The 21,296-nt window shown below is 32.2% G+C and overlaps 4 protein-coding genes across 13 annotated transcripts; 1 reads left to right on the top strand and 3 right to left on the bottom strand.

Annotated features, from left to right (window-relative positions):
- Positions 1-435: 435 nt before the first annotated feature.
- On the bottom strand, positions 436-1,695 carry LOC122628892 (protein CWC15 homolog B). 2 transcript variants are annotated; one of them, XM_043811720.1, is made up of 4 exons: positions 1,678-1,695; positions 1,441-1,597; positions 973-1,273; positions 436-891 (listed from the first exon to the last, which is right to left on the bottom strand). In XM_043811720.1, exons 2-4 carry the CDS (start codon positions 1,569-1,571, stop codon positions 649-651), a joined length of 675 nt encoding a protein of 224 aa, XP_043667655.1. In that variant the 5' UTR covers positions 1,572-1,597; positions 1,678-1,695; the 3' UTR covers positions 436-648. The 2 variants fall into 2 exon arrangements, with proteins under 2 accessions (XP_043667655.1, XP_043667654.1); XM_043811719.1 differs by lacking the exon at positions 1,678-1,695 and having other exon boundaries at positions 1,441-1,671.
- Positions 1,696-3,957: 2,262 nt separating this feature from the next.
- LOC122628889 (dedicator of cytokinesis protein 9) lies at positions 3,958-15,279 on the bottom strand. Of its 9 annotated transcripts, none has more exons than XM_043811703.1 (29): positions 15,038-15,279; positions 14,476-14,592; positions 14,082-14,260; positions 13,849-13,918; positions 13,328-13,768; positions 12,719-13,213; positions 12,446-12,612; positions 12,208-12,369; positions 12,050-12,129; positions 11,693-11,946; positions 11,353-11,594; positions 11,172-11,277; positions 10,231-10,602; positions 9,955-10,152; positions 9,715-9,861; positions 9,445-9,631; positions 9,279-9,368; positions 8,886-9,064; positions 8,585-8,793; positions 7,873-8,280; positions 7,497-7,797; positions 7,239-7,398; positions 6,971-7,131; positions 6,564-6,893; positions 6,290-6,440; positions 5,767-6,029; positions 5,328-5,685; positions 4,927-5,218; positions 3,958-4,849 (listed from the first exon to the last, which is right to left on the bottom strand). In XM_043811703.1, the coding sequence occupies exons 1-29, from the start codon at positions 15,134-15,136 to the stop codon at positions 4,615-4,617; spliced, it is 6,453 nt and encodes a 2,150-aa protein (XP_043667638.1). In that variant the 5' UTR covers positions 15,137-15,279; the 3' UTR covers positions 3,958-4,614. The 9 variants fall into 9 exon arrangements, with proteins under 9 accessions (XP_043667638.1, XP_043667645.1, XP_043667640.1 ...); XM_043811710.1 differs by having other exon boundaries at positions 10,048-10,152; XM_043811705.1 differs by having other exon boundaries at positions 6,299-6,440; positions 15,038-15,278.
- A 555-nt stretch (positions 15,280-15,834) lies between these two features.
- LOC122628891 (protein crossbronx homolog) lies at positions 15,835-17,941 on the bottom strand. Its single transcript, XM_043811717.1, has 7 exons — positions 17,746-17,941; positions 17,479-17,660; positions 17,250-17,314; positions 16,822-16,922; positions 16,563-16,750; positions 16,269-16,437; positions 15,835-16,195 (listed from the first exon to the last, which is right to left on the bottom strand). The coding sequence occupies exons 1-7, from the start codon at positions 17,758-17,760 to the stop codon at positions 16,112-16,114; spliced, it is 804 nt and encodes a 267-aa protein (XP_043667652.1). The 5' UTR covers positions 17,761-17,941; the 3' UTR covers positions 15,835-16,111.
- A 937-nt stretch (positions 17,942-18,878) lies between these two features.
- Positions 18,879-21,222, top strand: LOC122628893. The gene is made up of 4 exons (XM_043811721.1): positions 18,879-19,038; positions 19,159-19,239; positions 19,334-19,379; positions 19,460-21,222. The coding sequence occupies exons 1-4, from the start codon at positions 18,931-18,933 to the stop codon at positions 19,792-19,794; spliced, it is 570 nt and encodes a 189-aa protein (XP_043667656.1). The 5' UTR covers positions 18,879-18,930; the 3' UTR covers positions 19,795-21,222.
- The last annotated feature ends 74 nt before the right edge of the window (positions 21,223-21,296 follow it).

The raw sequence follows: 21,296 nt of genomic DNA, 5'->3' as shown, positions 1-21,296 counted from the left end.
CCACTTGGACCTCGCTTAATATACTCGCGCTTACTTTTCTGCTTCTTTCTGCTCTTCCTCTTTTCATATCTTAGCCGTTCATCTTTCTTCATCTCTCGTTACCATAGGTGCATATATTACAGGAGAGTGTGTGTGCGCGTGCGTGCGTGCGTGCGCATGCGTATGCTCCGTGTCGTGCATACACATGTACGTGCGTGTGCGTACATACACTTCCAACACATCGTCGTATCTTTAAAAGACTCGACGATTCTTTCAAAATCAAAGTTTATTGACTTCCCCAAAACCTTGATCCTCCTTGAAAGAATTTGATACACGCGAAAGAATATTTATGGTTGGAGAAAAATTATAGTTGTAAAAAAAAGATCGATATATGCTAAAAAAGGAAGCGCGTGATCCTCATATTTCGTTCGTAATTCATTGGATATTGATCCAAAATAAATGTACACAGAGAGTATTATATTTGTTTCCTCTTTTAACTTACTACTTTTAACAAAACCTATGTATTAACGAATGCTTACATCCTAGTATGAAAATTAACTGCATCTTCTCCCTTTTATCTATTTGCATTATTATGTACGAACACATAATGTATATACGCAAACATATTGTCACAAGACTCAATACATGTATAATAAGATATATTCCACGCTACTTAACATATTTTTCCATAAATTTACGATGGAATTCACTTCTTAAAGAATCGTTAATAAATACATCATGTTTCTTTTTTGGTTCCGACCGTGCACAATTTTTAAAAACAACGTCGTCGTCCCATCTTCTCCTGACTTTCATATCCGTTCTACCGCTTTGGGAGGAATAATTGAGTAAAGGATTTCCAGAAAGAATATTTTCCATTCTTATTCTTTCTTCTTCTTGTTTCTTTTCCATTTCCTGCAATTAAAGAAAAATAATATAAAACTGGTAAGACATATATATTTACTATGTAAATAAGAACGTGCGCGCGACGTTTACTTTTTTAGCCTGCTCGGCTGCCCTTTCTTTCTTGATCCTTTGTAATTCAGCTACGAGAGCTGCAGTGTCGTCTTCTTCGCTCTCCGACTCGGATTCATCCTCGTCAAGGGGATCGTCTGCGTCTAAGCTAGCTGCTGGAACTTGATCCATTTTTTGTCTTTTCGCATTAAGTGGGGCAGGCTCTCTGGCAGGCTCGATCATACGTCGACTAGAACTTTTATCCTTTTCTCTATCACGTTCTTCCAATTCTTTACGAAAATCACGGCTACGAAGTTCTTCGATCGTACCTTGTCCATGTTCTCTGTAATATCACGTAAAACGTTCTGATAAAAATGACGAAGGCTGAAATTAAGGTTATGTTCGACAAATGATACATGTCTTCCGACTTTACTAAACGATTTCTACGTGTTAAATGAAAAAGGGAAAAAAGAAATAAAGCAATGTAGAGCTTTACGTTTACAAATTTACCTATATTTTAATTTCGTATGAGATGGCAAATCTCTGCTGCTGTATTGTTTCGATATCGCACTTAAATCTTTTTCTCCTCTACCCTGACCACCTCTTGCCGGATCAAACGTTGGCCTTGCAGCCGTTGTCATATTTTATCTTTAATGTTATTTAATATCTGGAAAATAAAAGACTAAAATAAAATCGTCTCAATGGATTATACCGAGCAAAACCGTACGAGAGACGATAGAACTCGACTCCGATCTACCTACATAGGTATCTTTGTCTTTCTTTGACACACTAGGGGCCCTCTTTCGATATGTTGCAAGTTAATATCGATATTCGACTCGACTAATGGCGCGCGAAACGTTCAAATTCTTTTGCATTGCTAATGGACTTTGCAACTCAATGGACGCAAAATAATAGTACAACAGTGCCATAAAATATAGAAGAACAAAGTTTAATGATAATAATAACAATAATGTAAGGATAACCTAGACCTTCTTTCATTTTTCATACTGTGTTTACTTTTTACTGCGTAGAAAAGATCAATGTTTGTATTTCTATTCAATTCTTTGCGCTTGATCAAAAAAATTCAAGGGACATTTAATTACAGTACGAATATGTATTTTTAATCTTTAAGCTAGCCGTTTTATTATTCATTTGCGTGATATTGTATTTAATAACAGATTGATGTTTCAGTCATTATAAACATATTTTTATAAGAATTGTCGATGTCAATACTGGACAGCATTTCGAACTTTCATACGGCAAAGATGTATAGTATGCATGATATGATGAAACATTTCGTTTTACATTGACGATTCTGATAAAAGAACGATTTGTACATTTGCACATCACATCGCAACGACAATGTAAAAGCTATTAATTCTTTCCCATCGTAATAGTTGTAAGCACCACTACTATCCCATTGATCGAAATTATATTTGCTCGCACAATGCGGATAATATACTCCCGCCGATCTTATTGCCTGGAAAACTTAATCTTACGGATCAATTGTTTATTTTTATATGCACTGTGTATGGGATTGAGGAAAGGAGTGTGCGGGTGCAGCACAATAAGACGAGCTGTATAGAATTCCCTTGCCAAGCGACGGACGCGCGCTCTTAGCAGGAATACGCAGGCATACGATCGTAAAAGTGCCTTGCCGAAAAGTAATCTCAGACTTTGATGGGAGAAGAGTTAATATCGAACGAATTATATATAATGGCATAAATGTGGATATAATATAAAATTAAAATTACGAATAATAATATTCAGTTCGAAGACTATTGACAACTCTGTAAAAAATTTCTTGTTAATCTTGTTCTAAAACATCTGAAGCGTGTTATATAAAACTTTTTTATCTTTAATCTAATCTATTGGTGTAAAATAAGATATGTATATTAAATATTATTTGTAAAAGAATCTTTATGTATCATTGAAATAAACTTCAAAATTCCGTTATATAATGGTATTATCTATCTTACTTCTTTTCTTTAAACATTTAAACTGTATTAACACAAATTTGAGATATAACCGTGTCCAACAATTCTTTTACAAATTCATATTCACAGATATTTCAATCCCTAATATTAACAAAGTTTTGAAAATATCTTTAAAAATCACAGAATTTGGAGCAAGTCTCCAAAAATTAATATTTATATATATTTGCTGAGACAAATAAAAGATTAAGATTTCTCTTTTTTATACGCCAACTATATACAAAAATTAAAAAAAAAAAAAAAAAAGAAAAAAAAATGATGATAGTACAATAACAAAAAATAATGTAATCTATTAAAAATATATCATATGATAAACACATAAACAACTTTTTACAGGATCAAAATAATTTGTGAAATAAAACATGTTTCACGACTAAGAGATAGTACTCGTGATAAGTACATCTTAAATAAGTAGATATATTTTGCGTTACGAGGATATGTCTAACAAGTAAGAAAACTCATTTTTATGGGCAAATCGAAATTAAGAAATTTTTAATTTAAAAAAAAAAAAGAAAAAAAAGAAGAAAAAAAAACGAACGATTCTCTTATGGGATTTTAATGAACATTAGATATATCCTTCTATTTTAATTATTTTCTGTTATCAATACGAGCGTAAACTTATTATATTAAAGATCTCATTTATACACTATGCATGCATACGAAATAAATTATACATGTACGAATCAATTTGTACGTTCGAGAAGTATAAACACATAAATCATAAATTTTTGCACAATGAATTAATAAATGTTTTGCAGCGTATTTCATGGTTTAGTTTGCCATCGTTATTCATATATACTCGTATCTAACAATGTGTGAGATGTCTTACTTTAGTCTTAATAAATAAAAGCTCTTATACATATATATACGTACACATATGTATGTCTATATATGTATATGTATGTACGTACGTACCTATGTATGTATGTATGCACGTATGTACACACACACACGCACGCACCGCATATACGTACTACATATTACAATATATAAAGTTAGACTTTGCACTTGGGAAGTACATACTAATAGAAAATGGATAATAAAAATTGATCTATTCTCCTTATACTTAAAGTGAATTTACAATTGACACTTAGTTAAATCGTTATGCACAAATATTACGTATATTAAAAAAGTGGCAGTGAGTGCATTGGTATAATAGTTATTAATTGAACAATTGTACGATAATGACACATTGATAAGATAAAGATTGCGTTTTATGTATTTAAAAAATACGCTAATCTAAATGTTAAGAATACAAATAAAATATTTAAATATAGCCACTTCTTTTTCTTTCAAATGAGCTGATATAACTTATCATAGTCAGCCTTAAATCTCGTCAGAATAATAGCACTAATTTTACTCTTTTATTGCAATATTGGTATTGTTAAGTATTGGTTTCTTCGTATATTGTTGTTTAAACATATCTTTCTAATGTAAAAATGGAAAAGAAAGAATCTCTGCGGTATAAAAAGTGGCCATGTTAATCATTAATAAATCGTGACACGTGCGCGCGCGCACGTATATTTCGAGCACAATGAAACTATGTGAATTTGAAAAATTTACTTATTGTATTATATTTAATATGATATATTTTGTTCATATTAAATATATATAATATTATTTTATATAGATACTTCATAATATGATTACACAACAGACTTCGAGAGACATAAGACATCAATCTGATGGCTTAGGCTGTGCTCGTGTGACTATTAGCACCACTAATGACACTAAACAGAGCCGCGCTGTTACGTTTAAAGCTTCCAACTTGTTCGTCTGACCATATAGGTTCACCCAATAACGACGACAAGCTTTGGCAAAGCTTTTGATAATTTTCGCGTAATACTTCCTGATATTCGTGCTGATCGGGAGTAATTAATTTACTGTTGATCTGCAAAGCTGTATAACATATTTTTACAAATTCCCTGAAAAAAGAAAAAAGATAAATAACGTCATAGACGTATGATAGGAGAAAAAAGATATTCTCATATAACAAAATTACCTAAAAACATCCTTTAACTCTTCGACTTTATCATCAGGATATTGCGGAGAAAGTGCTGGATCTAAGAATGCAGAGGCATAAGCAAGTGGACCGGCATTTACTGTCACACAAATGCTTCCTTGCAACCGTAATTGAAGTTTCTTTACATCAGTTGGAGCTATTAAAGCCACATCCTCTAGTTCTTGAACGCGTTGTCTCATTTCGTCTAAAGCCACTTCGATGGGACTAAGTTCCATTATTCTCTTTTCAATCACTACTATACGTTTTTTTATGTACGGAAAGGAATATTGTGCTATAAATAAAAAGTAACGTTTCATAAGGCTTTCGACGATATAACACGATTAAGGAAATACATATATCATTGGAATTATATACACAGAGATAAAAGTTTATGCTCGTACTTGTTAAAATAGTTCTTCTTTTCCACTGATCTTCAGGATTTGCCCTTACCCGGCCATCTTTCGTAAATGGAGTTTCGAACATGAAACAAGATACGTTGTGATTTTGTTCAAATTCCGTTTGACGAGTGTCTAATTCTATTTTATCAAAGTACGGAGTTACGTGCGTCACTTGAATATATGCTATTTTTGAATCTAATTCACCGACATTGACGGGTACGGAATCCATTATCATTTTGACATTTTCTAAACCAAATTTCTCTGAATACAAATGATGAAGACGTTCTGAAATTTCTGACAATGACGTCACTTTAGGTTCTTTATATATATACTCTTGGCCATTTTCTTCTTCGAAATATGCCTGGAACAACAAATAATCACAGTAGAATAAATTTATTGCAATTAGGAATAAGACAATAAATGGTAAACTAACGAAGCTTACAGATCCAAAAAATGCAATTCTATAAAATCTCCCAAGAAGTCGTTTACCGGATTTGGTGACTTCGACAATTTTATTGCAAGCTTGTGCTAAATGTGTATAACAATTTGCTAAAGCCTCATAATTTCTTTTTTCTTCGTACATAGGAACTATTAAACGATACAAATGTCCGAGTAATTCAAAACGTTCTGCTTTTTCTAACATTTCAGCACAAAGTTCCAATTGCTCGAGCAATAAATATTCTGTGTAATGAATATCTTGAACGCCTGTAGAAGCAATAATTTAAAGTAAAGTATTTTTTATTCATGTTAAATGTGTACAAAGAGAATCTTTTGCATGCAAATCGCCACACATTAAAAAATATTACGTAAATCTGCATATTTACGTTTTCATAAAAACTATATTATATATTTAATTACGTTTCTCAAATACACGCTCTAAGTTTGAAATTGTTATTGTTATTACGTTTATAAATCGATATAGAATTTCCTTAACGTACAATACAAACATGTGCAAGAAGACATACAAATCTCACCAGCATCGAGCTTAAGACTACGCTCGTCTCTAGAAATGTTCACGGAAATACTGTCAAAAGCCTCTGCTCCCCATGTATGAACTTTCTTCAATTTCAAATATTCTGCCATTAAAGCTGCAATATGTAATTGGCAACAAGCCGCCTAAGGAGAACACGCTTAATCATGTATAGCTACCATGTGTGTGTGTGTGTGTGTGTGTGTGTGCACATATGTATGCACACGCACATATGTATGCACACGTATATACAAAACATGAATAAATACCTCGGAATAATTTCCATCTCTCGCATGATTTCTAGCCATAGTTTCCAACCAAGTATGTCTCAATTCGGGTGTACTGGCATAAGAATTGGCCAAACTATGTTGTAAATCAACAAGCATCTCGGGATCATTGTTATGTTCCCTCATTTGTGCTGTTGCCATTAAAACTGTTCGAATTCTTTTATTCAAATCTTTAACTTCAACTGGAAAACCAGTACCTTTCATCACTTTATCAGAAGAAGCATAACTATTTATCAATGACAATGATTCTTGAAATCTTGAATTATTCAAACCAATCACATTTCCAAGCATTTGTGAAACTGAGATTATTACCTGTAAAAAATAAATTGGAAGGAAATTGTATAACAAATGTTGTTAGTTTAAAAAATATTTTTCAAAAATAATTTCACCTGTAAATGCACTCTTGTTAATCCTTTTCTACTAGTAAATTCAAAATTACTTCTCATAAGCAGATATAGTAAAGCACATGACTCTTGTCTAATAGAACTAAGTTTACTATTACAACATCTTAATAATTCATAACATAATCGCCCACAAAGCGCCGCATTTCCTGAAAATATATATTAGAATATACATTAATTGTTATTAGATAAAGTAGTTGCAGCTTAACGACTTTGTGACACACACACACACACACACACACACACACACACACACCTTGAAACAAAGCAATAGAATAATTATTTAAAAATGCCCGAAGTCCAGCAAACACGTGACGTAGCAATGTCTCCGATTGACCGACTTGAAGAAAGGATAAATAGATATTGAATAATTTTTGCATTATTGGATTTTCTCCATCATCTGCTAAAAGTGCATCCTATATGAAAAGAAAATATATTATTGTTACTATTAATTGCTACAACATTATATGCCCGCCCATGCACGCACGCACGGATATATAAATATAAATTACACCTTAAAATGAATACAAAAGAGGCCTAGGCAGTCAAGTGCTATAAGACCAACTTCTGTAGCCATATTTGCCTCTAGTAAAGCCTGATACATTTTACCACTGTCACTTTCAATAAGATTCTCTCTAGTAACAGTATTATGTGGTTGCAGTGTACCAGTAGTTGGACTTTCAGTAGTGAAATCTGGTGGTGCCATTCTAGCTGGCAATGTCATTGCTTTTACTGTACGCGGTTTTCCAGAATTATTTATTATATTTGCAGCTATTTGTCTTTTACCAACATATTTAAAATGATGAAGACTTATCCTGAAAAAAGAAAAAGAAACAAGATATTTATTAAATTTTTATAACAAAAAAAGAATGATCATTAAAACGACTTACTCAATTACTGTAAAAAAACTTAATATCTCGGAATCACTGCATTGTTGCCACCATGCAATAACTTGATGATCGCCTAAATATTTGATGACGAATAAAAAACAAAGCAATATATCCTTAACTTCGGAGGATTGTAATTTATCACATCTAGGTGAAGCCTGTGTAACGCTCAAAGAACGAGAATGCCTTTTTTTATCACTTATACCATTTTCTACAGATTCGCGAATAATTGCTGTTTCTTGCGATATATTTGATTGCGAGGCACCTGACATTGTTGATGTATCTGATTCTATACTGGTACAAGAATAGCCATTCACCAAACCTTGTCCAGCGATAGCAGCAAAATATGTAGAATCTCGTAGATGAATAGATGCTCTGATTGGAGATTGCGTATCCAAATTTAATGTAAGTCTATAAATAATTAATTATTATGTGATTTCAAATAAATATCATCGTCATTGATAACAACTACTATATAATAAGGATGATGATAGTAGTAGCAGCAGTGTAGTAGTAGTAGTAGTAGTAGTAGTAGTAGTAGTAGTAGTGTAGTAGTAGTAGTAGTGTAGTAGTAGTAGTAGTAGTAGTAGTAGTAGTAGTAGTAGTAGTAGTAGTAGTAGTAGTAGTAGTAGTAGTAGTAGTAGTAGTAGTAGTAGAGTAGTAGTAGTAGTAGTAGTAGTAATATCGTAATTAAATATAATTCTTCTGATCAGACCTGTGAATGGACTTGGGAGTGCCTGCTGTTATAGTACTATTAGCAATATCTTTAGTTGCCAAAAAGGAACTGCTAGTTGATATTCGATTTATATCATTGTGTTTATTTTCTATTTTAGAACTGTCATGTACAGATTGTAAACGCATCAAATTTTCCAATACTATCTCTAACCATGGTATATAAATGGATGCTATCCTACTCAATTGTCCCTGCCATTTAAAAATATACAAATTTAATCAATAACAATAATAATAATAATATGCAATGAAATTAGAACGAAGTAAATATTCTAATTAGAAACCTTATTTTGGTATCTATCATCCAGTTCGTGCTTAGCTAAGAGATCTCTTAAAGTAGTTATGGCAACTTTTCGAATTTGCATGATTTCATTAAGAGATATCTTGACTTCTTGGAGTAATAAGCCAACCAAAAAATGATGCTTACAAAAATCCTCTGATAAGCAGTATTCATTCATCAAATCTGTAAATAATATGGATAATTAAAATAAAGCTAATATAATATTGTATATCCATATCATGCGCTTAACGAAGAACAGTTTATAATATGCGAAAACCTATTACGCATAATGTAATGATTAATAAAACTATTCAATAAGAAACAATCGTGACAAATATTTTAATCTACTTATTAACAGTGATGAAAAAGAGAAGAACTGTGTACTACTCCCACTCACTATGGCTACAATAAGAAACCACAATAAAGATGGGAGTACATGAATATTGTCTTAACATACCATTACATTCTGGCTCTTTCTCAGTATTTTCTAAGCAAGAAATAAAGTTATTATTTTAGAAAATTTAAAAATATTCGTAAAATTTTACCTAAAAATAATCTCTTACCTCTAGGTGAAATACGAGACTGCATCATTGGTAAATTAAAAGATATATAATGTTCGTGAGAACAAATGATTTGAAGAAATGTAAATTTAAAATCATGTAGAGTGCGTGGATCTCCAGGAGAAAATTTATCCACGTATGAATTGATCAAACGAAAAACGAAACCACGATCCATGAATGTTAGGCAATGCTATTAAATAAATACACAATATATTGTCAATTTACAATTATTATCATTATTTAAAGTTTCCATTGAAATAATGTTTAAAGTACCTTTAACAATTGAGCAAGGCTTTTATTTAGTTCATGAGTTTCAACCGGCATTTCTTTGTATTTATTTATTATATATGGCATAATTACATCTAATAGATACTTGATGCGTTCATGATACTCTTTCGAAAATCTTTCATTTCTATGCATCTGGAAAAATGTTGATAAATGTCAAGATTAATCTTTATAGTAACCTAAATATTATATACTTACTGTCAAGTGCACATCAAATTATTAACTTACTTTTATTCTACCAGTAGTAAGTAGATATTGTGCCATACTTTTAATCATTATCTCAAAGAAGAAATTAGAATGACGCATGAATTTGTTAATTACCAAGAAATCCGTATTGTTTGGTTGTAATAGTATTGGTAGGTATTTTCCTAATTGTTCATGAACAGTCATATTACAGGTTGCTTGTGTTGGCGATAGAAAGACAAACTATAAAAAGCAGTATATACGTGTATTGTTAAATTTGTGAAATTAAAAACGATATAAAAATCAATTTTCCTTTTTTACCTTGATGTAAGCCTGAAGTATTTCTTTTCTACCAGCTTCATGTATCATATTTATAATGTGTATTAGTACTCTAATAATATACAATCCTACTTCTTCGCCGATATCATATGTCAATAGTGTGAACAATTGATTTAATATAGTAGGAAGAAAAGTAATCGCTGTCACCAACTGTATTGCATGCGCTGCTTTCAATATTTTGCACGTTTCTGTATCCGACGGCATTACAGATGGCCTTGTATCCAGAATTCGTTCGGCATGAGCAAAGAGATTGTACAAATGAGGATCGCGAGTAAATACTGTTGATATTAATTGAAAAGCTACTGTAAATATTGGTCTTTGTGAATCAATCCATGTAATGTCTGGACCAGCATTCTGAAATTAAATAAATCAATATTTATTTAAGCATGTACAAAATGTTCGTGATATTTGCATTTTCGTAAAAAGATAAATCAGCAAGCAATTAATAAATTTGTTATTTATACTTAACACACAATTAGTTTCGTGCAATTTGGAATGCAGTGATAGTCCGTTAATGTGATCAAAAATTGATGTGGCGTGGGTGTGCGTGTGCGTGTACGTGTGTACACCAGATATATAATCTTTATTAAAACAATATTTTAAATAAAAACTCACTTATTGGATGATTGATTAAAATGATGAAATAGTCAAAACACACAATGGCCATGCTTGTATTCAAAACCTCTGTGCACTTTGCAAGCACTGCTAAGAATAAGATAAGGCTTTCTTCCACAAATCATGATATTCCATTGTTAAATGTAATCAAATTTCATCTACTATGACTTTTCTATAGAATTTAATTCTTCGTATAACGCAAGATTTTCGTAATTACTTTTATAATTATGATAAAGCGAATTGCAAATGAAAGCCACATCTTGAAACACAACAAGTATTAGAAGTTAAAATCAATAATTTGATCTTACTCTTACCCCTTTTCCCAGACCAAGGGGTTGAATGGAAAGATATCCTTGTGGTAAATGCGTTGCAACAGGTAGAACTTGAACATTTACATCCATATCTACATTGAGTCTGTAAGCATATGGATTATATAGATTTAAAAATTAGTTATTTGGAACACGCGTATATACAAAGTCGTATGCTTACCTCCCTTTATATAACAACGGAGCCCAAGCATAACCAACGCAATTTTCAATTCCATTTTCCTTTTTCTTATTCATATCACAGCTTATATGATAAAATGAAAAAAGCAAGTGATGTTTTGAATGAAGTTTTGTTGGTAATCTTATTTTAATTTCTTCGTACCAAGATGGAATAGCGTTATGATGTAACACTGCACAGGACGCTCGTACGCACAACAATGGTGTACCTGGACGGCCATAGATGCACTATATAAAAAAGAAAAAAAAAAAAAAAAAATGAGAAATATATAAAAGCTTCAAATATATAAATAAATGAAAAAGTAATAAGTTTGCGTTGTATATACTCTTAAAGGTTCCACATTTTCTCCATCATCATCTCGTAATTCAATGATACACGCAATATTTCTAGCTCTTGTGAATATCTTCTGAGTATCAAAAGACAAAGTTTGTGGATAAACATAAAGATGATTGACGTATGTGGTATAAGGATGAACATCCTTTTCAGACGTACTTTCAAATTCTGCAATTTCAAGAGTTGGATCGTTTACAGGTGGAATGGGAAATGGTTTCAAGGGAGCCAAGGATGTCGACAACGTATCTGAAAATAGAGAAACGTTGAATTTAAATCGCACATTTGAATGCGCGGGTGGATGCGAGCGCGCGCGCGCTCGTGTATTACACTTGTACGAAAAAAGGCATACTTTCTGGTATCTCAATGATGGATTCAATTTTTATTTTCAACCATCCAGGTATAACAGTTAGTTTGCTAAGTTTTTCGGGTCTGTAAACGAAAAAAAGGAATAAGAAAGTGTACATAGCGAACGTATTCGAATAATGATGTCAGTAAATCAATACGTACTTCCTATACTCTGAAAGCAGTTTTAATAACTCTTCATCTCTGATTTTATTCCCTTCCTGCCTATATATTGCTGGAAAGTCTGGAGAAGTATCCAACTCGTTGCTATATAGTCTAAATAAAGGTCTGGCGGCCCAAGCGAATGGCATTCTATAATTTCCTAATCTAAAAAATAAACGTTAATTAGATATAAACTATATGTTCAAGATAATGACATAATAATAAAAAAAAAGACTTTTACCTTTGGCAACATGCTCTAACTTGTTTATGTACTTTTAATCCTAATCTTGGATCTTTAGTTGTTCTTATATATGGTTCAGAAGTTTGACATATATTTCCTTGCAATATCTTATCTATTCTTACCACAAGAAATATATCGGGATGAGGATTACTAACATGAAATATAGCCTAGAAAGAGATAAAATATATACCTGTATACACGCACGCGCGCGCAAATATACATATATATATATATATATATTTAAATTGGCTAACAAAGCAGTCGCTTAAATACCTGCTTTGGATGTTTTATCCAATCCAATGGTACAGTTTTCAATTCTTCAGGCAAACTTATATTTTCATTAGATTCTGTCATAACGCTAATAGGACTTAATTCCTTTATCATTCCTTGTACAATTTCATGATTAACATCGAAATAAAAATTTTCAGTGAGTTTCCTGCCGTGTTTTGCATCAAAAAGACATAATGTTGTTTGGTACGGTTCCACTTGGCAAAGAGTTTCTTTTTCATCAATCGGAGCTTGTAATCTAAACTTAAGACTTTCGCATTTAATAAAAATTCTATGTCCGAATTGCTCCTTATATGGATCAATATTGTGTTCAGTAGAATTTCCTGTAGATGCTTTTACGCGTAACATGTGGGAATATAGACTAAACAAAGGTTTCCTATTTTCCCGTCTAGCTAATGCTATACTTGTATCAGTTTCCCTGGAGTATTTAATTAATTGTGGATTCATACTCTGTTCCAAACCTTTCAATGTTCCATATACCTGTACACGTTTGTTCACATAAATATTTTTATATATACGATGTATAAATAATAGTTGATTTTCAAAAGATTAAAAATAGTAGAACATTCAGATTTTTATGGTTAAAACGATTACCTGCATTGGTTGAGGAGAAGGAGGAGGAGTATTACATGTTCTTTCTAAAGATGCAGCACGTTTCTCTTCCTGTTGTTTATAATGTTGTAATACAGAATTCAATTTTGATAACCAATCTTGCATATCTGTTTCATTATCGGCCGCTAATGTATAAGACTTGTGAGTTCCTGTCATTCTCAACTCAAAACAGTATCTTCCACGTTTTGGATTTTTAACAACTTCTGTACAAAAGTCCATTACTATTGCTAATTTAGCTTCGCCCTTTTTCTCATCTTTGAAAAATTCTAAAATGTATGTCCCATCGACTTCCTGTCTTAAATGACAAAAACGTCTTTTAAAAGATTTTGAGCCTATATGAGCAAACATTCGATCGGAACTTCCAATTTCAGGTCCTTTCATCAAGTATCCTTCCCTTGTAATCCCATTATTTTTGATTAAATCCTAAAGGAAATTTGTTAAAATGCCTTATAAAATAAAAATAGAATTCATTTTTATTATTTTCTCTATCGTGAGATAATTACCTCATCGACTTGATCCACCTCCGTATCAATTTCATATACTTCATCTTTGAGATCATCTGCTTTCGTTATTCTGTAAAATATATACGTGTGTGTGTATGTGTATTCGTAAACGATTTTTTAATATTGAAAATGTTACTAAATAGACAAACAATCTTGTTTTACACACATACGCACGCACGCACGCACGCACACACAGGCAGACAATTTTTGATACATTTTCGTTGAAAACATACTTGGGTAAATCGAGATAACTCCCGTTGTATGCAGAATATTTGTAATGTACCAAATTCCAATTGGAGGTGTAACTTCGTAAACATTCTTTGGTCAGGAGACTTCCACCTTCTTCGTCATTATCCGAAATATATTGCGCCGTTGGCACAATAGTGCGATAACGTCTCGGTAAGACGACTTGCTATATAAAAAGAAGTTAATATAAAAATTAAAACGTATACGTATATAAAAGTATTTTACAAAGAAATAAATATAAAATATAGTAAATTTAACAAAAGTTGAGCTTTAAAATTTCTAATTCTTAATTATCACATTATCGTTATTTCTTATCTTTCTACATAAAGGATGTAGGATCCGGACAAGGATGAAGATAAGAGCCAACAAACTTGAACTCACAGAAACGTCGTCCGGCGGATAAAGCAATAATTCTCTTTGTGGATCATTCTGTAATAATGTTTTATTCTTCAACACAAAGCTCTCAAAATCTATAGGGTCAACTAAATGTGGTTTACTCTGAAATAAAAATGTGATAGATATAATTAATATAAGGGAGAAATAAAAAGTATATAAAGCATTTATAATCAAATTATTTTAAAAATCAATATCATGTTTCTAGCGAAGATGTTCATATTGTTGAGAACCAAACGCGTTATATGACGTGGTTTATATATAGACTTTATAGATTAAAAAATATTTTTTCTCTTATAGATAATGTAATCGATCGATCAGTTATATTGTGAAGTATAATCAAGATTAAATAAATAATTGAAGAATTCAATTATCAACACTTCAGATCTTTGTAAATAAAGTGCATCTACGTATAAAATATGATAGAGAAGGCAAGACGATCTTAAATTTATGAATTATTGCATAATTGTTGAAAATTGTAGGAAATCTGAAAATAGTTAGGCGTGATCGGGCGCGTAAGTATCGGTTCAAGCACGTCAGTAGCCCCTACCTGTACGGTACTTTCGCGTACAACCTGAGAAACCGTCTCTCGTAATTGTGCGGCCATACCCGGCTTTCCCAGGCCGCGTGTGAATTTCCTTTCGCTCATCTTCTTCGATGACACATCGCTCCCATCATCTCTCTTCAAGAAAAGCACTCGAAATCATCACTAAATCTTCGAAAGCTCCTCATGTACATTCAACTGATACATAGTAATTTATCATGGCAGTGCATGGTAACTAGATTTAGGGATAATATTTTTACAATATGGAGGATAAAACCACCGTAAATTTTTCGAAAAAAAAAAAAAAAAAAAAGAAAGAAAGAAAGAAAAAAGAAAGTCAACCGACAGTTTTCCCGATACTATTTTCGAACGCGCTTTTCTAAATTATATAACGACTTTTCTAAATTGCATTTTCGTGTTATTTTTACGTTAAACGTGCAATTAAATGATACTATTTACTGTATTTCATTTCTACAAATAAAAAAATAATCTTTGTAGATTTTGATCAAAGACAAAACAAAAATGAAAGAACGTTTGATACGACCGACCAATCGGAGCATCGCGTTTCTAAAAAAAATTGCCAAAAACTAATTGAAACTGATTTGAAATTGTGTTAATAAATTTATGAGATATTCAAATAAAGAAATGTCATGTACAAGTGAAACGTGGATCGTTTATTTGTAAAAAAAAAAAAAAAAAAAAAAAAAAATCGAAGTGTCCTATCATCCGTTGTACAAATAATTATAATTGACATTTATCTATTCTTGGAAAGGATTGACTATAATTCTATGATGAGAAAGGACTAACAATATCTACGTATATGATATTCTATTATCACAAAAAGAAAGTACAAAAGTAACAATAACTCGTACTTTCAGGTGGATTGTACGTATTAGAAATTATTTCATCGACGGAAAATGGCATAGATTTCAAATATATCTCCACTTTGTTTATACAAAAATATAATTTCACGTAACAGTCTGTTCATTATATTAGTCGTCAAGAGAGCAAGGCTTGTACTTATGTAATTAAATTCGTAAAGATATACATCGTTGCTATGATAAAGAATGGAATTCCTCATTATCTGGATTCTGGCTTTGAGAATGGCTGAAGGGAACCAGGTTGAACCCAAGAAAGTCCTAACGCTCGATTCTCTTCCGTACCCTGAGTCAGTAAGAAGAATAATTGTAGAATAATCGTACGTTTTTAAGGCGTGTTTAGATTCCAATGAAATTACCTTAGATTCGTATATTTGTTGCTTAACGGGATCATGCAATTCTGGTACGTATGGACTGAATGTAATATAATGGGGATCCTCGAAGGCAGGCGGATTATATACTTGATTCAAACTTTCTCTTACGCATTCTTTGGCTCGTTCTCGAAACTGATCAAAATTGTTTTGCAATCTGGAATATAGAAAAACCCGACCTTTCTCACTTTTTAAATTAATGCATATTTTATAGGCATAATATTTATCAAATTTTAATCGATAATCTTTCTATGCTGAAAGGTAAGAGAAATATTTACTCACAAAATGGATGCTTCTTGATTTATAGGTGTCATTCTTGTATCTACTTTAGTAAGTATCTTTGTTATGTACTGTATCAACTGCCATACCCTATTATTTCTTTTCCATTCGACGAATCCCCAAGTTGTACATAATTCTCCTGTTTCTGAATTTATAAGCGGATGGAAGACATGGGTTTGAAATACAACTTTCTAAAATGCAAATGCTACAATGAAATCTACCAAAAATAGAAAATAGACTTTTGGAATGATATAACTCTTACGGGACATCCACCGTCTGGAAAATTTTCAGGCAACGTAAGAGTAAATCTAAAGACTCCGCCTTGATAAATCCCTTGTCGAATAAATTGAACTCCGAACCACACTGGTATCAAAAATATGTGTCTATATTACTACGTCTACTAACGTTAAATAATAAGAAACCTTATAAACGTGTTCAATTGACAAACATCGTTTTGAAATAGTTACATTGAAATTGTACAAACTGTTATCAGGACAAGCAAGACCTATGAAACGTATTTCAACTATCAACATTACATGAAAATTCGATGAAAAAGTTACAGGGAATGCATACTGTAAGCACGCAATACAGAATATGCTTTGCTTTTAAATATACAGTGGATATATGCAAACATTAAAAAAATACAATAATAATGTTATCGATTGAAATGATATAAATTATATTACGTACCAAAAGAATTTTGTGCCGATGGTATGACATAAATTCCTTTTAAATCTTGGATGCGCAATATGTTGCTATAATTGAATAAATAAATAAATAAGTATATATGTACACACACACACACACACACACACACACACATCTGCACACATACGACGCGCGCGCGCGCACACACACATAGGCCCGTTATGTACAATTTTTAATCAGACTTCATTCAATCCTAATGACAGTTACTCACTATTCCGAAAGAATATTATACTCTTGTAAGAAAACCGCATAATCTTTGTTGGTCTGAGAAATATTTGGCCTATCGATCATTTTTACTGACATGCTTAATTGGGAGTCCCCATTGGCATTCGTTGGTAATAGCTTTCTAAACGAACCCTGTCTCTTAAAATTTTCATCTTTATCGTTATCTCCCTAGAATGTACATGATAAAACGAATTAACGAGGCGTCACGTTAACGGAAAGCGTTTCTTCTTTAATCGCATCGTTTCGAACCTACTTTAGTCGTTGACATGACGGATCGTTTGCGAGTGGGTTTACAATTTTATTCTTTGATATCATTTACCATTTTAATTAACGTAAAATTAACGTCAAAATAAATTCTCTCTCTTAGATTTCACTGGACGGCTCCATATTCGTATACGCAACTGCGAAATGCGAATCATACTCATACAGGAACAGGGATCGTCGATCTTACAGATATCTCCTAAGATATTAGATACATCAAGCTCTTTGGCAGATTCCTACGTTCTTAATATCAACGTTCGATATCGTGCTATGTCGGTAATATCGATCGCGATAGAGAAAGAAAAAAAAAATAGAAAAGAAAAACTCAATTTTAATCGTTACAAAAGATACGAAGATGTTGATTTGACAAGTTAATTCCGAGGCATCTTAAAACCATTTATCTTATATTTCCGATAGAAATATCGATGAAAGTTTTTAAACGTAACAGTCATTGACTCGACAATACTTTGTTCGCAATCAAAGATAAATGAGATTTTATTGAAATGCAAATAATATAGATTGCTCGTGTCTCGTCGCGTGGTGGTTGCTGTTTTGTAGACCCACATTCATTGTTGATACATGTATTTAGCATCTACCTACATACGCATACATATATAAAATTTCAACGCGACACTGTGCGCTTCGGTCGTCCTTAATTTTATAATTTCGATGATTATAAATTATTTAAATGGGATTAATAACAATCAATAAATTGGAGCGTAACCCATCGAAGGGGAAGAAAAAATTCGGGCACATGAAATTGCTAGTTGTATACATGCGCATATCGATAAAGTATATGCAAGTAGCTAAACTAGAGGGAGTATCGATCGTGATTCGCGCGCTACTTTACCATTCGTTATTGTTTTGTTATTCATAGTCCTTTTTGGGATCGAACGTTTCGCGTTTTTCAATATTTCGTTTCAGTGTATCCTAACGTATGTTATAATATTTAAATGTAATTACAAAACCAATGATCTAACGTTAACAGCAGTTTATCGTTGACGATGTTTATTGCAGTGCCGATATAAAAATTGATAAGCAACGCTTCCATTGCTTTTTCAACGTTACACAACGTTCTTGTTTCGGCGTCTACTGCGAACTTGTACGTATATGTGGCGTGCGTTCAATTAATATAAATTAATATAAGTCTCAACGACATAAGTCGCGACTAAAAGTTATGGAGAATACGGGTTTGAGTCCATTGTTAATTGCAAAATTAAAGATTAAAGATGTTATAAGTAAAATGAAAAATAAGTCACCGCAACTGCAGGAAGTTCTTAGACAGGTTAGAAAATGACATCGACGAATGTTACAACATTTGATAAATATCAATTAATTTTGATCGATAGCAACGAAACGCTAAAGAAAACTTCGACTTAAACTGTTTAATAATATTTTCGTACAGAGATGTCGTCGACGAATGAAAGAAAGAAGAAAAGAAATATTTAATGCGAGAAGACTCGGTCTAGGAGATATATCTGAAAAGGTAAAAAAATATATAAGGTAAAAAAATGAACGATATATCAAAAACTAATTGGTACTATCCTATCGAATAACGATCTATCATTTACAACGAACAGTCGGAAGAAAGTTTTCAATTGGATGAAGAAACGAACGAGGAAGAAGGTATAAATCTATTGTCGGTAAATCCAATATAATACGTACGTAACGATACCAAGGAGTAACATCTTTCTCATTAATCACAGAGAACTGGATATGCGAAGAATACGAGCGTATGCTGCAGGATGAAATCGAATGGATAGAATCGCTTGTTTACGACGATAGGAAAATAGTAATTTGCCCTGTATGTCAAACGGATACCATGGTAGAAATATCGGAGTCCGTATATTGCAAAGTTTGCGGATTTTGGCCGACGAATTGTAACGATATTGAAACTCTTGGAAATTTAATTGATAATAGCGTCGATAATCATTCCCAACGTTGCACCGCTGTACCCGGTTTTACGATGGTCAGCGAGAACAACAGTTCTGTTCTGTATATGACATGCGAAGAATGTTCGTTTTTAACGTGCGTTATATAATATCCCTGTAAAGAGTAATAACTTTGCGAATATTTTCGTATATTTAAATGGCCTCATTGTTAAATTTAATTTATTATAATTCGTGCATATAATTTTTAGTTTTTAGATGAACCTTTGACACGCTATGCGAGTATCTTTTTGCAGAGATATAGTATAAATTCTATCATTTTCTTGGAAAGGGAGATGCAGCGATTCTAATCTTATTATTTAGTTCAAAAAATAAAGCCAGGAGAGAGGATACAACGTTAATCCTAAGCGAATACGTTCGACCAAATGAAAGTGCCATCAACGGTATTTATTTTCTAACGTGAATAATTTTAACAAATTAGGAATATACAAGGTACAATCGTTATCCCATTTTATCGTCATTTTTTTTTTTTTTTCTATCAAGATTAAACATTTGTCATATCAATAACAGTATGGTATAATTTTCACGCGAGTACGATAGATATTGTATGTACAAAATAAACATTCCTTTGCTGTTTCGCTCTTCTCACGTGCCACTTGTAAATACGCGTATAAACGCGTCATAAGTTTGAGTAAAAAGAAAAAGAAGAAACGTTCGTACGTCGTATAGCTTACAAAAGTAACAATAATTTTACAATAGAGGTTTAATAATTCAAACAAATAAAATATGTATACAGTATACAACGACGAGTCCTGAAAAGTAAATATATTGGAAGAAAGTTTATTTTTGTATGATCGTACATCTTTCTCTTATGTATATACATATGTACATACGCACAAATGAGGATCGTTCCGTAAATGGTTTACCTCTCCGCTCGCACGCTTCTCTGCACGTACATGGTATTTATACATACATACACGGATACACACAATTTTGAAGATTTCGTGTAATCGTAAAAATGAGAAAACTCTAATATGCGGAATCCCTTTAATTAGGCAGCTAAGCTCTGATAATTGAAATTTATATGTGATTTGTACATTTCTGAGACATAAGGTTACACATTAAACGTTATATTCATAGGCTCTATAAAATATATGTACATACGTATAGGTATGTATATGATTTTTTGTTTTGTTTTTCTCCTTTTACGAGCAGTAGATAGATCGCAAAGTGAAAATCTAATATAACACGAACATCGATAACATCGATGTTTGATAAAATTTATGGAGGCACACGGTTAGATGCGTAACTCGATTTATAACTCTTCTCCTAATATGGCGAAAGCTTCGCGTTTAAAGCCTGTTACAGTTTGAATATTACGTATTACTTTAATACCACCAAGTCTCTCGTAATAACATTAATATATGGCACCTATTTATGGAAACGATTAAAAACGCGTTAGAATATCGACGTACGAAACTTACGCATTCTGTTTGAAGGCCTTAGATAATATGATATATGTATGTAAATAATTATTTGGCATAGCTACATCTATAATTAAATCGTTCCTTTGTATTGAACATCGAAGGCTGCGAACGCGTTTCCTTGTCACTTTGATTAATACGAAAGTACGTCGAAACGAATCTTGTTTTGT

This window comes from Vespula pensylvanica, chromosome 4 (genome assembly GCF_014466175.1).
Source record: "Vespula pensylvanica isolate Volc-1 chromosome 4, ASM1446617v1, whole genome shotgun sequence".
Taxonomy (NCBI): Eukaryota; Metazoa; Arthropoda; class Insecta; order Hymenoptera; family Vespidae; genus Vespula; species Vespula pensylvanica.
The sequence above is the reverse complement of the archived record's forward strand: the minus strand, read 5'-3'. Positions and strand labels throughout refer to the sequence as shown.